Source organism: Saccopteryx bilineata, chromosome 3 (genome assembly GCF_036850765.1).
Source record: "Saccopteryx bilineata isolate mSacBil1 chromosome 3, mSacBil1_pri_phased_curated, whole genome shotgun sequence".
Classification (NCBI taxonomy): domain Eukaryota; kingdom Metazoa; phylum Chordata; class Mammalia; order Chiroptera; family Emballonuridae; genus Saccopteryx; species Saccopteryx bilineata.
The window spans coordinates 12,515,423-12,531,428 of NC_089492.1; the positions used below are offsets into that span (position 1 = coordinate 12,515,423).

Here is a 16,006-nt window from a genome sequence, read left to right on the forward strand (position 1 = left end):
GGAACAAACCCTCAGTGGGGAGAAAGTCATGGCCTTGAGCTTCATTTTAGTTCCTCGGTAATCCCTTCCAAGTAGGGCACTAGGTAATGCATTTAAAGGCTATCAGACCTAGTCCTGGAAAAGTTTTTCCAAATTCCTTAGAGGAAACTGATAATAATAATAAAAAAATCTTCCCTTGGCCCTGGCTGGTTGGCTCAGTGGTAGAGCATTGGCCTGGCGTGCAGGAGTCCCGGGTTCGATTCCCGGCCAGGGCACACAGAAGAAGCGCCCATCTGCTTCTCCACCCCTCCCCCTTCTCCTTTCTCTCTGTCTCTCTCTTCCCCTCCCGCAGCCAAGGCTCCACTGGAGCAAAAAGTTGGCCCGGACCTTGAGGATGGCTCCATGGCCTCTGCCTCAGGCACTAGAATGGCTCTGGTTGCAACAAAGCAACACCCCAGATGGGAGGAGCATCGCCCCCTGGTGGGCATGCTGGGTGGATCCCAGTCGGGCGCATGCAGGAGTCTGTTTGATTGCTTCCCCATTTCCAACTTTAGAAAAATACTAAAAAAACACACAAAACTTCCCTTTTTAGAAGATTACAGCTGACTGTTTAACAACATGGGTTTGAACTGCACATGTCCACTTATATGCAGTTTTTTTAATGATTAGTGCAAATGTATTTTATTTTCCTTATGATTTTCTTGTGTGTGTGTGACAGAGACAGAGAGAGAGAGACAGATAGAGGAACAGATAGGGACAGACAGGAAGGAAGAGAGATGAGAAGCATCAATTCTTCACTGCGGCACCTTAGTTGTTCATTGATTGCTTTCTCATATGTGCCTTGACCAGGGAGCTCCAGTAGAGCAAATGAACCCTTGCTCAAGCCAGCGACCTTGGGATTCAAGCCATCAACCTTTGGGCTCAAGCCAGTGACCAAGGGATCATGCTTGTGATCCCACGCTCAAGCCAGCAACCCTGCACTCAAGCTGTTGAGCCCACCACGCTCAAGCCAGATGAGCTCCCACTCAAGCTGGCGACCTTGGGGTTCCAAACCTGGATCCTCTGCATCCTAGTCAGATGCTCTATCCACCGCGCCACCACCTGGTCAGGCCTTCCTTATGATTTTCTTTCCACTGTGCCACCGCCTGGTCAGGCCAATGATTTCCTTAATATTTTTTTCTCTAGCTTACTTTATTACTCTATATAATACATATAACATATAAAATTGGTGTTAATTGTTTGTCATCAGTAAGGCTCCAGGTCAATGGTAGGCTAACAGTAGTTATGTTTTGGGAAGTCGAAAAGTTATGCGGATCTTCAACTGCATGAAGGTCAGCAACCCTAACACCCACGTTGCTCAAGAGTCAACTGTACTGTTTATTAAAGCGAATTTACTGGGGTGACATTAGTTAACACATTATACAGGTTTCACATACGACTCTATAATCCATCAGCTGGACACTGTACTGTGTATTCACAACCCCAGTCACTTACTCCCCCTTCCCCCTCTCCTACCTCCCCCCACGCCCCGTTCCCTCTCGGACAATCACCACACTATTGTCTGTGTCTACGAGTTTTGTTTGGTTTTTTCTTTTTCACTTAATCCCTTCATCTTTTTTACCCCCTGGCCCTTGCTCAGCTGTCAGTCTGTTCTCTGTATCTATGAGTCTGTTTCTATTTTTTGTTGTTGTTAGTTTATTTCGTAGAAGTGAGATCACATGGTGCTTGTCTTTCTCTGACTGGCTTACTCCACTTAGCACAATACTCTCCAGGTCCATCCATGCTGTCACAAAAATGTAAGATTTCTTTTTTTTATTTATTTATATTGTTATGGCCAAGTGATATTTCATCGTGTAAACGTAGCACAGCTTATCTATCTACTCATACACCGGGCACTTGGGCTGCTTCCGCTCTTGGCTATTGTAAATAACACTGCAATGAACATAGGTGTGCATAGATTCTGCTCACAAAAATTAGGGGATATTTTATCACTTCATATTCATTTTGAAATATAATTTTTTTGAGCAGTAAATATTCAACTGTACTAAGTTTTAACCCTGGTGAAAAGAGTGACCTTCCACAATAGCAAGGCTAACTAGAGGTACTATGAAAGCAAGCAAGTCTCCCACTGAATGCTAGGAGAATAACTCAGGCAACTGTAGCTATGAGAAGCCAATCCCGTCACAGGCCTTGAGCAGGGCAGCAACAGAGATGCAGGCAGCAGCCGTGCCTGACTGATCGTCAGACAGCACACCGAGGGCGGCAGGAGGGGCCGTCCACAAGGAGGGAGAGTCCTGGATACACTGAGGGACTGGTCGTCAGACAGCACACCGAGGGCGGCAGGAGGGGCCGTCCACAAGGAGGGAGAGTCCTGGATACACTGAGGGACTGACCGTCAGACAGCACACCGAGGGCGGCAGGAGGGGCCGTCCACAAGGAGGGAGAGTCCTGGATACACTGAGGGACTGACCGTCAGACAGCACACCGAGGGCGGCAGGAGGGGCCGTCCACAAGGAGGGAGAGTCCTGGATACACTGAGGGACTGACCGTCAGACAGCACACCGAGGGCGGCAGGAGGGGCCGTCCACAAGGAGGGAGAGTCCTGGATACACTGAGGGAAGCCCAATGTCAAAACCATTTCTATTTTTCAAGACTTTCATTGCCTTTCTCAGCCAAGCAGAGTCTGGAGAGTGCAGGGATTTTTCTATTTTTTAGCTCTGCTGTTCTATGAGCATGTATTTATTAGTCAACACTTGCTTATGTTAATCATATGTGCCTAAGTGATACACCTGAACATTCATTTACAAGCCAGTAAATACATGCATGGGCAAGGCTCGTGCAGAGAGCTCAGTGACTGGGAGACCTGCAGAACCCATCTGGTACACTAATTAGGAAACTGTTAAGAAGTCAGTACAATAACTAGCTGAAATATGTCCCCTTACCCCAACAAACCAAGCCCAGAAAGCACAGATAAACCTTGATTAACATGATCCAATTCTGTTTCTGTTAGCATGCTAGTCCCAGGGCTGCCTCCCACAAATCTGCTGTCTCTAGCCAGGGACCCTGGTCAGCACTACCCCAAATACTATGAACTGCTAAAAGTATTCAAAGAGCTTTTCAAGTGTTATTTAGACCAGGAAGTGCCATAACATTAAACCCATTCTTAAAAGATAGTTTTTGTTTTATTTTGTTTTTCCCTGGTCAGTGGTAAACCTTAGAAAAATAATGATAATCACTAAAGGAAAGCTTCTTTTTAGACAAAGCACCCTGATATCTATATAATATTTTAAAAGTATCTGAATGAATGAAGTTGGTCTGTATGTAATTCTCCTAAAGTCAAACAAACCTATAATTATGTAAGCTACGCAGCCACACTATTCATTAGACACGTCATCTGTTACTCAATGTCAAAATGCACTAACAGCAATATTATAACTATTACTCTTTCTGAAGTGTTGAATAGGCATTCAAATTACATGATCAGTAGAACATTAAACAGAAATGGGTGAGTTGGTGTTGCAAACAAATTCAACTGAAAACAAAATTCATGAGAATCCAGTGTGAGCAAGACGATGGCAGAGGCAGGAATGGGTATGAAAGCCAAGTGGGAACAGTCAATGCTGGCTGTCCTGAACATGGAAGACGGGGCAAAAGGAGGGAGAGAAGATAGGTCTGAGAAAAGAAAGGAGAGGAAGGAAGGAGACAAACCAGCTATTCTGACGGGAGTACACTCAAGAAAGACAAACTCCAGGTCCTCTGACACAGGATGTAGGTACCAAGGCTGGAGCAATGTGGCCATTCTTGTGTGGCACAGCGTGTACCCGAGAGTTTACCCAGGGTGCACTCCAACGCTGTCTGTGGTCTACTCCCACCTTATCTGTCCAATATAACGGCCTTTTCTAGGCCACAGGTTAAAAATGGGGAAACAGAACATTCTTTACTTTGGCTTCCCCAAGTTCAAGTGGGCATGGTCACCAGAACAATCAAGCTGGAGTTCCAGACCAGTGACCAGTTCAGCATGGACAGAAGGTAAGTGATGCAGCTAAGAGATGTAGCTTTAAGATTAACTAGTCCAAACAAGACCCCTCCCTAGCCTATAGCTGCAGCCTAAGGCATGTTTGGAAGCCGGGCTGAACCAGGTTGCTGAGCCAAGGAAGTTCCCTATCCCCCAGGGAGTCAGCAGAAGTGCCTTCAATGAAATGGACAGGAAAACAACACTTCCCCCCTTTGCCCAGCCTGTTCCCCAGCTACCTCTCCATACTGTCAGGTGTCTTTTTTGATCTGCTCTGCTGCTCCCTATATCTCAGCCACAGGTCCTTTTCCAGAATTCTCTGTAATCTCCAGATAGAACCAAATGCTTTGGGCTTTATAAATCCATAAAACCTTTACCTTTACAACTGGGACACCTGTGCGTGTGTGTTAGGGAGGCACACCCTCATTTGAAATGACAAATTTCATTCACCTACATATCTTTTCCAACTTTTGGTCCCTGATTTAATTGTAAGGTTTTGCCCGTGGTGAAAATGTCTGCTGAAATTTTGTCCCAAACAAGTAAAAACTGTAGAATCAGGTGTTTTTGAATTCTACAAAGTCATGTACAAGTAGATCTGAACAGGAACAATATCAATTATATGTAGCTGATTAAATTCAACTCTGCATTCTACTAGTAAAATACCAGACTAACACAAAGCAGCTAGTTAGTGTTCTCATGGATTGCTGATTCCAATTCGACATGAATCATACACTCAGAAGGATCTGATCAACGTTCAACATTAACAAGTACATATCATTCTGGCGAGGAAAAAGGAAGAAAAGGAGGCAAGGTACCGTCTGATTTATTACAAATTTGCTAGAGTAGATGGGACATACATATATATCTATATACACTGTAGGGCAATTTTATTTTCTGAAACAGAGAATAAGTATTTCCTAATCCCTTCAAATTAAAACTTGATTCTTCTATATTTTGTAAACAGGAAATTTCTTCTTTTTGGATAACCTCAAATAAATGGCAGCATAAACCATACCATCTTTCCCTTCCTCTTTAAAACAAACAAACAAACAAAAAACCCATTCCTCTGAAAAGATAGCTCCAACTATCTCTAACAACATAGATCTACACACACACCTACCTCCATGAGTGGCTGTGTGTGTTTTCTGGCCGCCTGGTATTAAGCAATCGTTATATACTCATCAGGAGTCAAGTTTAATGACTTACTCACTGCTTGAGCAATATTTAATAGAAACTTGGTTACTTCTCACTACGCTATACTTTAGTCATAATTATTCTTCCGCACAGATATTAGTGTGGTAAAATTAAAACTGAATCCACATTTTATAACTGCTTCCCAGCAGAAACGATAGTGAAGAGTGTAACAAACTAATCAGCAGGTGATCCTTTTATAAACAGTGAATATGAGGACAATCTTCAAGAAATGTTGACCTTTAAAAAAAAAAGAAATCTTGACCTTTATAATCATCTTTACCCACCTCCACAATTTGCTGATAGTAACACAGAAGAGGGAAACCTTACAAGATAGCAACTCAAAATACCAGCTCTGGAGTCAGATTACATTCAAATCTAGACTATGTTGCTTTTAACTATGTAATCTTTGGCAAGTCACTTTACTAGAGTCTCAGTTTCCTGTGCTACGTAATGGGTAAAATAACAGTATCTAACTCATAAAACTGATATGAAGACTAAATGATAAAATACAGGTAAAAGATCTTACCTTCAGTAAGTACTAATAAAGTATTATCTGTCATTAAAATCATTACAGAATTGCTAACTGGTCTGCAAATTAATTAATCTTAATTCTAAAAGCATTTCGCCCTTAGAACCAAAAAGAATCAAGAGAACATCACTTCCATAACTCTTCGTTAATTTTACTAACTTGAGCCCAAAGCATTGAGCTGAACTCACAAGACTGCAGTGCTCAATGAGAAGCTTTATAAACATCCCTATACCCACACTAATGTCCAAAAACTCATCTACCTAGCAAGTGTTTATTGAGCACTTAATACATGACAGGCAGAGGGTGACAATGCTTTGAAGACAGGTGTGGCTAACACTGCCCACAGACAGGAAAGATGAACAGGAGATGGCAAACGTGCAGCTGTCTTGATGGGTAAGTAAGTGCGTGTCAGACCTTCCCCAGACAGGGGCAGAGGCTAAACAAATGTCCTCATGCCTCTTCTCAGAGGGTGACTGACAGTGCTCAAACAAAAACACTGGGCATGAACTGAGGGGAGAGACGTAGATTAAATCTTCACTGAGCACTGACTACACGCCAGACACTTTGAACACACTGCTCATCCTAGCCTTTGTTACAACAATGTGAATTAGGTATCATTAAACATAATTTCAAGATAAGAAAACTGAGGCTCAAAGAGGCTAAATCATTTGCCCCAGGTCAGACAGTTAATAAACGGTGGAGTTTGGACTAAGCTCACGTGTGACTTAGCACGGAAAGCATGTGCTATAGTGTCTGAACTACTACCCAGAGATAAATAAAATACACTTCACGCAAAAGTCATGGAATAAGGAATAATTGCGTCTCTAGCTAAAGGAATTCTCTTAAACATGAACTTCTTTTAAAAGAGGGAAAGAGAAAGTGAAAAAGAAAGACTGACTGAACAGTTCTACCTCAGATGAAAGATCATCTTTTACTAGATAGACAGACATTCCCTCACAGCAAAGTTAATATTCTATAAACTACTATGGTAAAGTTATAACCCAAAGTGTTGCTTAAAATAAATTCTATGAAGACCTGACTTCATAAAATCATAGAAATCAATCCTGGGTATAATCTAATCTCTACCAGTCATCAAAAGCACTAGTGAATCTTAGGTCAAGGGCATCTATCATTTTAAAACATATCTACAGAGGTCTCTTGGCTACCTGTTAAAAGGTCCCTGAATCTTAAAGGTCAAGTCTGTCTTTTTTTGACTGAAATTCTTTTACAATACCCTTCTTGCCTATTTCTTTCTATCTAATTCCTGGTAGACTGAAAAGAAATTCAAGGCAGCAAGCAAAATTCACAATAGCATTCCCCCAGTCAACATAATTTCAATGGCTGCCATTTCTCTCTGGTCTTCAAGTTCTTGGCTGCGTCCAAGTTCTAGCTACAGAATAAGGCTTAAAAGAAGGCCCAGGAGGAGGCTTAAAGTACAGAACCTGGCTTTGATTTTAGGTCAACACCAAAGTATCAGCATGAATTTGCAGCAGCAAAGATCAAAAGAACTAAGGCTTAAACCTCATGTGATTATTAAGAAAACTACATAAAAACATAAAGTAAAGCACTCAACATGATGTCTTAAATGCAGTAGACTCAAGAAATGGAGCCTATTTTGCTGTTTAACTAAGTGTACTTGTCTACTATCGAATCACAGTCATCTCAACCATTTTTTTTAATTAAGTGAGAACAGGGAAGGCAGAGAGATAGACTCCCACATGAGCCCTGACTACGATCCACTCAGCAAGCCCCCTGTGGGGCATTGCTCCATTGCTTGGCACCCAAGCTATTTTTAGCACTTGAGGCAGAGGCCACAGAGCCATCAGCGCTGGGTGCCAATGGAGCCATGGTTATGGGAGGGGAAAGAGAGAGAGAAAAAAAAATAGAGAGAGGGAGGGGAAGAGGGAAGGGTGGAGAAGCAGATGGTCACTTCTCCCATGTGCCCTGACAAGGAACTGAACCAGGGACATACACATGCCAGGCTGACACTCTACCACTAAGCCAACTGGCCAGGGCCTCACCCACTTTTAAAATTAACAAAGCATATAGCTACGAAATTGGTTAAACACATGGTTGAAAAATCCAAATAGTTCAATAATGTGGTGTCTCCAATTCCCAAACTCCCTCTTCAGAGACAACTATTGTTATGACGGCCTTGGGAATATAATCTCTTGGAGATATTCTACGTATAAGACATCTTCTTTTTAAAAGGACTACAGAAATTCAAATACTTATAGAGGTAGAATAAATAAGAAATATAAAACACTATTCTCAGAATGCCTCACCTTGAAAATCATGTGCCCTAGTGTTCAGTAAGTGAACCTGAATAGAAAGTTTGGAGTTAAAATGTCCATTCTAAAATAAAACAAAAAAAGGCAAAAAATATATATATAACTGGGAAAACAGTGTGAACATATTAACAAGAAAGGAGTGAGGCGACACAAAGAGCAGAGTATGGAGGTTCGAGGGGGAACTTCCACTCACTCATTTTCAAATATTTACCAAGTACAACCCACTGTGCTTAGAGCCCTAAAGAGAGCCATAAACAAGGGAAACATTGTACCTTCCCTTAAAGAGCTTTTATAAATGTCCACTCCATGCAAAAATTTCTAAAACATCCTAATATGACCATCTGGCCTTTATTTAACTCTTGGTGTGATGGGAAAGTTGTTTTGCCACAGAACAGCTAATTATTAGATTCCTTCCAAAGAGAGAGCTGATTCAGCACCTTCCTAGAACAATTCCAGGCAATGACAATAAAGTTGAATGGCTCTTTCACACACATTAACTTATTTGCACCTTATAATGTGCACATACAGTGATTTCACTCTGCTTTATATGGTGAAGAAAACTGAAGCTCAGAGAGGTTAAATGATTCCACTGAAGTCATGCCTCAATATGTGAAGTAGGACTTGAACCCTGATCATTATCCCTAGATCTACAGCTACCCGCTGGTCCACAGAGTCAACTCTTCCAGATCATAGTCTTTCAAAGATCTGAATGTGGCTATTAAATATCTCTTACCCTGTGAGTCTTTGCTTCTCCAGGATAAATAATGATCATCAAGTTCTTTGGCTGACCTGCTTTCAAGATGGACTCCATGATAAAAAAACAATAATTTCGGCCACGAAGACCATAATACTACTATTATTACATGTATTCCACTGAAATCATGGACTGACCTTGTCGATAAAACAACTCAACAGAAACTGCTATTAACCCTTTGAATTGTTAGTGTTTTTTTTTTCATGCTTGCTGACCTCCAGGAGTGAGATTTTTTTCAAAAAATGAAATTAGTTCCAGTTCCAGTTTTATTAACTTAAAATCATGTTTATTTGATAACCAATTTATAGAAACAAAAAGAACATACATTTGCCTTTTTTTAATGTTGCCTTAACTTACTCAGAATTTTTAAAATAAATCAATCGTACTCTGGATGGTTAGGAGGACGTACATGAACACTTGTACTATTCAAAGGATTAAGCCAGACTTCTCCCATCCTATGTTAGTTCCACTGAGTTTTTCAATCTAAAATTCAGAACATAAGACTGTTAAGATTTCAATGTTCCAGCCCTGGCCAGTGGCTCAGTGGACAGAGCAATGGCTCGGCAGATGGATGTCCCAGGTTTGATTCTCAGACAGGGCACACATGAGAAGCGACCATCTGCCTTCTCCCCCCTTCCTCTCCCCTTCCCTCCATCTTCCCCTCCTGTAGCCAGTGGCTTGATTGGTTCAAGTGTGGACCCAGACACTGAGGACAGCTCAGTTGAAGCTCATCAGCCTCAGGTGCTAAAAATAGATTGTTACTCGAGCACTAGCCCCTGATGGGGTTGCCAGGTGGATCCCAGTTGGGGCACATGTGGTAGTTGCTTCACTGCCTCCCCTCCTTGCACCTCAAAAAAAAGATTTCTATGTTCCTAAAATCTGGTGTTCCATTTCATTCTGGAAGTGAAGGTCTTTCTGAATATCATCATGTCATCCAACTATCAGCTAATTTCCCCTATTTCCTATGATCCATAAGTTTAACAACCTTGCCTCTCTTAATTTTCTTTCAATTACTTAAATAATAGCTAACATTTATTGAGCACTTATATGTGCCAGACACTATGCTAAACAGTTCACATGCATCATTTCATTTAATCCTTATAATAACACTGAAAAAGATACTATCATTACTCCAAGTTTATGGAAGGAAAAAAACAGGCTCAGAGAGATTCATTACTTTGAACCGAATTCAAACAGCTAATGAGCTATCAGGGAAGACTCCAATCAGAGTCTAACACATAATAAAAGTTCAGTCTCTTAACTACTTTAATAATCACCACCCTTTGGGAAAACTCATTTCCATGTCGTATGACCCTACCAAATGGCTTTCTGAAATCTATGCAAAGTCGATTAGCAATCATCCTGATTTTACTAGGGCAGTCCCTCTAGTTCAGGGGTCAGGAACATATGGCTCGCGAGCCAGATGTGGCTCTTTTGATGGCTGCATCTGGAGAGCAGTCAAATCTTTAATAAAAAAATAACATTAAAAATATAAAACATTCTCATGTATTATAATCCATTCATTTCCTACCGCTCATGTTCATGGTTGCGGGTGGCTGGAGCCAATCACAGCTGTCCTCCAGGATAACACCAAATTTTTATTGGATAATGCGTAATGTACAAGGGTCATTGTATGGCTCTCACAGAATTACATTTTAAAATATGTGGCGTTCATGGCTCTCTCAGCCAAAAAGGTTCCCGACTCCTACTCTAGTTACAATTTTAAATATCTAAAAAATAATAATAATAAAAGAATGAAGAAAAACTAAAATAATCAAGAACAAATATAACAAGTAAGTTCAAAAATGAGAAATGAGAGAGCTACTCATGAAACGGTTAATGATTTCTCACATGTACAATGAGGGCAACTACCTTTGACCAAAACATCTCTGTACTCTTTTTAAATAAATTTATACCAGGGAAGAAATCACAAATCGGGTCAGCCCACTTTGAAATATGAAGCTAATAAAGGGAAATTTTAATTAAACAGATATTAAGTCCTCAAAAACTATAAACATAAGTTTGAAGAGATTTGACAAGAAGCCTTATTAGATTATAAGACTTATGACGACAGGGGCTGTAATCTCTGTTATTTACCTAACTCTCAAATGTTGGTATAAATGACAAGCATGTTGTTCTGAGAAGCATTTCTTTAAGGAAAGAGTGGAAGGGCCACAATCACGAAATAAGGGGACAGCTGTAGATCATATTCCTTTCTGGTGGAGGATATTTTCTATGCTTATTATTTTTGGAAAGTAAAATAAATCTGATTTCATGAAAACAACAGCAAATCAATCTGCTAAAATGTAGATCACTACAGCATCAAAAAATAACTTTTTCATAATTTACTGCAAACATTATAACTGTCCCATCTAACACAGCATAGTTCCTTATAGTTGTAGTTCCACATAGCACAAGTTTCTGAAAAGGTATCTCAGAATTTTATAAAGTAATTCTTATTTTCTCATTACTTATCATTTGGTAAATGTTTTATTTTCATGTTAAGTGATTTAAATAGTCGGGGCCCCCAATACTGTTTCTGTTTTGTTTTCTTTAAAAGCCTCTTTATCCATAAATAATAATCCATAACTCATAAATCTACTAGAAACGGCTCAGAGAACTCTTTGTTGGGTAGTAACAGGTAGTATACTTGTTTCTGGATGACAATTATAATAAGCTGCAAACTAAAAGTAAAGAACTGTTAGTACTCCATAAGTAACTAGTTCTATAACACTGCAGTAGTATTTACAAAATGGGAGGTTCAAATCAATTACATCCCACATACAGCACCCAAGCGTCTGCAGCCAAACAGAAACAAGCCACTACATGACCTAACCTTGAAGTCATCTTAGCCTCCTCCCTCTTAGTATCCTCCATATCTACCTAGTCACCAGGTTCTATCAGTTCAGTCTGCTCAAGTCAACTAGTACCTCCTTCCGGACTATAGGTGCCCACTGTCAGTCTTAATTGTCTCTTCCTCAGATTAGTGATTTGCTTCCTTCCTGATTTCCTTTTCCAATATACTTTTCTCCAAACCCTTCTTCCACATCATTACCAATTCTCTTTCTCAAAAACAAGTCTGGCGTACCCTCTTATTTATCAAAAACCTACCATAGTACTTCTACTTCTGGCCAAGAGAGAATCCAAGAAGCAAATTTATCCTCCTGCCTTAAGCAATTAAAAAATTCAAAATAAAAATACAAATAAATAATGGTTTGCAAGACATGAGACATCATACAAGGAAGAGGAAAGAAAATGACTGGAAACATTTGAGGTAAGACCTATAATTGCTCCGTCTTATTCTCTTGAGCGAGTTTCTAGATTACCCAGCACAAATGTCAAAATCTTAGTGGATTTTTTGCATACATTGACAAAGTGATTCTAAAATTCATAGAGAAATACAAAGGAGCTACAACAGCAAAAATAACCTTGAAAAAGAAAAAGTTGGATGACACTACCCAACTTCAAGACTTATTATTACAAAGCTTCAGTAATCAAAAAGTTTGGTATTAAGGTAAAAATAGACAAATAGATCAACAGACCAGAAATGTCTTCAAGACAAACATACATATATGGACAACTGATTTGAGAGAAAAAGCAAAGGCAATTCAGTGTAGAAAGGACAATCTTTTCAACAAACAGTGCTGGGACAACTGGCTATCATATGCAAAAATAAAAACAAAAACTATGATCTACCATACCTTGAACCATATACTGTACAAAAATTTAGTCAGGATGGATCACAGACATAAATGTAAACCCTAAAACTACAAAGCATTGAGAGAAAATGACAAGGAACTTAGGTTAAGCAAAGACAAAGACTTTGTAGATATAACACCAAAAGTACCACCACCATGAGAGAAGAAATTGATAAATTAGATGTAATCAAAATTAAAAACTTCTAATTCTTCAATATAATCTGTTAAGAGTACAGACTGGCTGCAAAACTCACAAGTCATACATCTGATAAAGAACTGTATTCAGAATGCACAAACTCTCAAAATTCAATAAAAGTTTAAAAAAATAGTCCAATAACAAAGGGAAACAAGATTTGGATGGACACTTCACCAAATTAGTGAGTGATAAATAAACACATGTAAAGACTATTGGTCATTGGGAAATTCAATTAAAACACTATAAGATACCACTGAGTAATTATTAGGATGGCTAAAATTAAGAAGACTGCCGCTTGACCTGTGGTGGCGCAGTGGATAAAGCGTCGACCTGGAAATGCTGAGGTCACCGGTTCAAAACCCTGGGCTTGCCCTGGCCGGTTGGCTCAGCGGTAGAGCGTTGGCCTAGCGTGCGGAGGACCCGGGTTCGATTCCCGGCCAGGGCACACAGGAGAAGCGCCTATTTGCTTCTCCACCCCTCCGCCGCGCTTTCCTCTCTGTCTCTCTCTTCCCCTCCCGCAGCCAAGGCTCCATTAGAGCAAAGATGGCCCGGGCGCTGGGGATGGCTCTGTGGCCTCTGCCTCAGGCGCTAGAGTGGCTCTGGTTGCAATATGGCAACGCCCAGGATGGGCAGAGCATCGCCCCCTGGTGGGCAGAGCGTAGCCCCTGGTGGGCGTGCCGGGTGGATCCCGGTCGGGCGCATACGGGAGTCTGTCTGACTGTCTCTCCCTGTTTCCAGCTTCAGAAAAATGAAAAAAAAAAAAACAAACAAACAAACCCTGGGCTTGCCTGGTCAAGGCACATATGGGAGTTGATGCTTCCAGCTCCTCCCCCCCCTTCTCTCTCTCTGTCTCTTCTCTCTCTCTCTCTCTCTCTCTCCCCCTCACCTCTCTAAAATGAATTAAAAAAATTATTTAAAAAAAAAAGAAGACTGCACATATCAAGTGTTGATAAGGATGTACAGTGCCTTGTGAGTTACCTTGATGTATTCCATACAGAGACTCTTAGTTTTCAGACAGCTATATATCATATTACTAAAAAAGTGTACCTAGCCACATAATTTAATCACATTTAATATAATTTAACTTATCAATTTGATTCAGAAGGGACTTTAAATATTATAGCTTTCCGTGTCAACACTATGGTTCAACTAGCAAAGGTATGGAAATGTGCATTAACAGGAAGTTTTTAATGTAACAAATATCAAAGAAACCAGTGTTTAGTCTATAATGACCTCATGAGAGTATGACTGCGTTTTATTATAATGTTTTCTCCCATTCAGTAGTTTCCCATGCCTGGTCACCAGACCATCAGCATCAGCACTACCTGGGAACTTGTTAGAAATGCAGACTCTCAGGCCCCACACCAGACCACTGATTCTGAAACTCTGGGGTGGGGACCAGAGACATGTATTTACCAAGCCCTCTGGGTCATTCTGATGCCTGGTAAAATTTGAGATCCTCTGCTCTGCTGTATGTTTTAAAGTTAAAAGCACAAATCGTCTTTTCTCTAAGGTTTTTTCTAAATTCACAGAATTTTAAGACAAGGAACTGTTACTTAAAATCCATGTTTTCAACAAACCTTGAACTCAACCAGCTGCCTCCCTATTTTTATACTATTGAATTACTTTAGGCCTCTTATTAAGTTAGAACACCAAAACTGAATGTAAGATCACGTAAACAATGCATTCTACAAAAGCTTTTGCTTGAAAACCAACTTTTCTACTTAAATATCCTAAGCCATTTACTCACACTTATTTTTGCAACTGCACCAACACTCCTTCCAAATTTACTAGATTTGCTTCTAATTCCCGCTACAAATTTTCATCCTCTGGAGAACATCTGTGCAACTTTTAATCAGGCTCATCTAAATGGAATGGATTTTAAAAATAACTCATTATAAATTTTTAATTGTTTCATAAAGATACTTAAGATAGAAGCAGAATGAACGTGGAAATGATATTGTACTGAATCAGGATGTCTGGGGCTGTCAGTAATTTGCTCAGAGACCTGGATTTAATAACCTCATCTTCCTGGGGCTCAGTTCCCTCGTGTGTAAGAGAGAGCTGAGGTAGGTGCCCTGTGCAGTCCATTTCAGGTCTAGAAGTCTAGACATCTGTGATCATATTGTTATGCTCCATGACATTGTACATTTACATTAACATGATGTTGCCAACTTATTTTCTTGTATTGTATCTATTTCTAATAATTTAAAAATTGTTTTAAGACACATGCTTCTTCTTAGGGTTCAAGAACATCACTATAACACCTTCCTAGAAAGCTGAATTCAACAAATTATAAACACACATCAACTTTCCATCGCTGAAGCACCAAAAGGACAGTGTGATTTCAACAGTCTCTTATTTATTCTTTCTTGGATTGCTTGAATTTACCTCTGAAATTATGGGGATGTGTGGCATGAACCCCCAAAGCCTTCACAATGTCCCAAACCCAGGGGCTCTGGTGGCAACTGCCTGCACTTGAATTCTGAATCTCCCATGTAAGAACTTTTTGTGATCTTGGGCAAGTTATTTAAACCTTTTAAACCTTCATAAGCATCAGAGTTTGTTTTTTTTACATTATTATTACTTCCAAAGTCAACTCTCTAATCAAGGTTTCGAAGCTGACCTGCAATTCAATCAGTAAACATAAGGGTAAACTGCACCTGCTTTGTGCAAGGCACCTCACCATTCCCTCTAGGGACAGGGGTTCTCCAGCCTCAGGGTGCATCGGAACGATCTGGGACGGTTCGGATTCCTGGGCTCCGCGTCCAGATGCTCCAACTCTGCAATTTTTAAAAACCATCGTGGGTGTTCCTAAAGCAGGCTGTTGAGGGTTGCAGTCTGAGAAACATTTCTGCAGGGGTTTAAAAGAGACAGAATCCCTTCCTTTCAATACTTACAATCTCCAATCCTCCTTTCCATTTCAGAGCTCACTGCAGCCACCACAGTGCTGCTCCTGTTGGCTGTGTACCACGTACACCTGATAGGGTCCCTTCGTCCAGATCCATTTGTTATCACTTTAAGTTCCAATAGCTATGTCCTGATGCAATGATAAAATTCAATTCTTTCTATTTGAGATCTACCTGATCCTCTAAACCCCAACACATCCAAACCCGTGACTACTGCAAGTTCCTGCCAGTCCTACCCTCTGAACAGAGGTTCATTAACCCTGACTGCTGACCTATAAACCTGACTGTGGCCCCATTCACAGTCCTGGTCTCAAAACACTATCAACTCTGCTGTCAGCAAACACCCAGCAAGTATTTTCAAAAAGAGATGGCAACGTATCAAAACCCATATAAATTTAACTCACACATCTTTTAATATATATACACAAAACAAGAACAACAACA

At 40.4% G+C, this 16,006-nt stretch overlaps 1 protein-coding gene and 1 long non-coding RNA gene across 3 annotated transcripts in view; one reads left to right on the top strand and one right to left on the bottom strand.

Annotated features, from left to right (window-relative positions):
- Positions 1–16,006, bottom strand: part of NSMCE2 (NSE2 (MMS21) homolog, SMC5-SMC6 complex SUMO ligase) — a 239,793-nt gene that overhangs the window by 175,561 nt on the left and 48,226 nt on the right. Inside the window, exon 1 of one of the 2 annotated variants that reach the window (XM_066265677.1) lies at positions 15,554–15,916. The exons of the other annotated variant lie outside the window; for it this stretch is intronic. Within the exon in view, the coding sequence (XP_066121774.1) occupies positions 15,554–15,575 (22 nt within the window). The 5' untranslated portion in view covers positions 15,576–15,916. Of the gene's footprint in view, positions 1–15,553; positions 15,917–16,006 lie in introns of those variants that run through there. 2 annotated transcript variants of the gene reach the window in all.
- Positions 3,906–16,006, top strand: part of LOC136329477 (uncharacterized) — a 28,370-nt gene continuing 16,269 nt past the window's right edge. Inside the window, exon 1 of the long non-coding RNA XR_010730215.1 lies at positions 3,906–4,008. This is a non-coding gene — a long non-coding RNA (uncharacterized lncRNA). The remainder of the gene's footprint in view (positions 4,009–16,006) is intronic.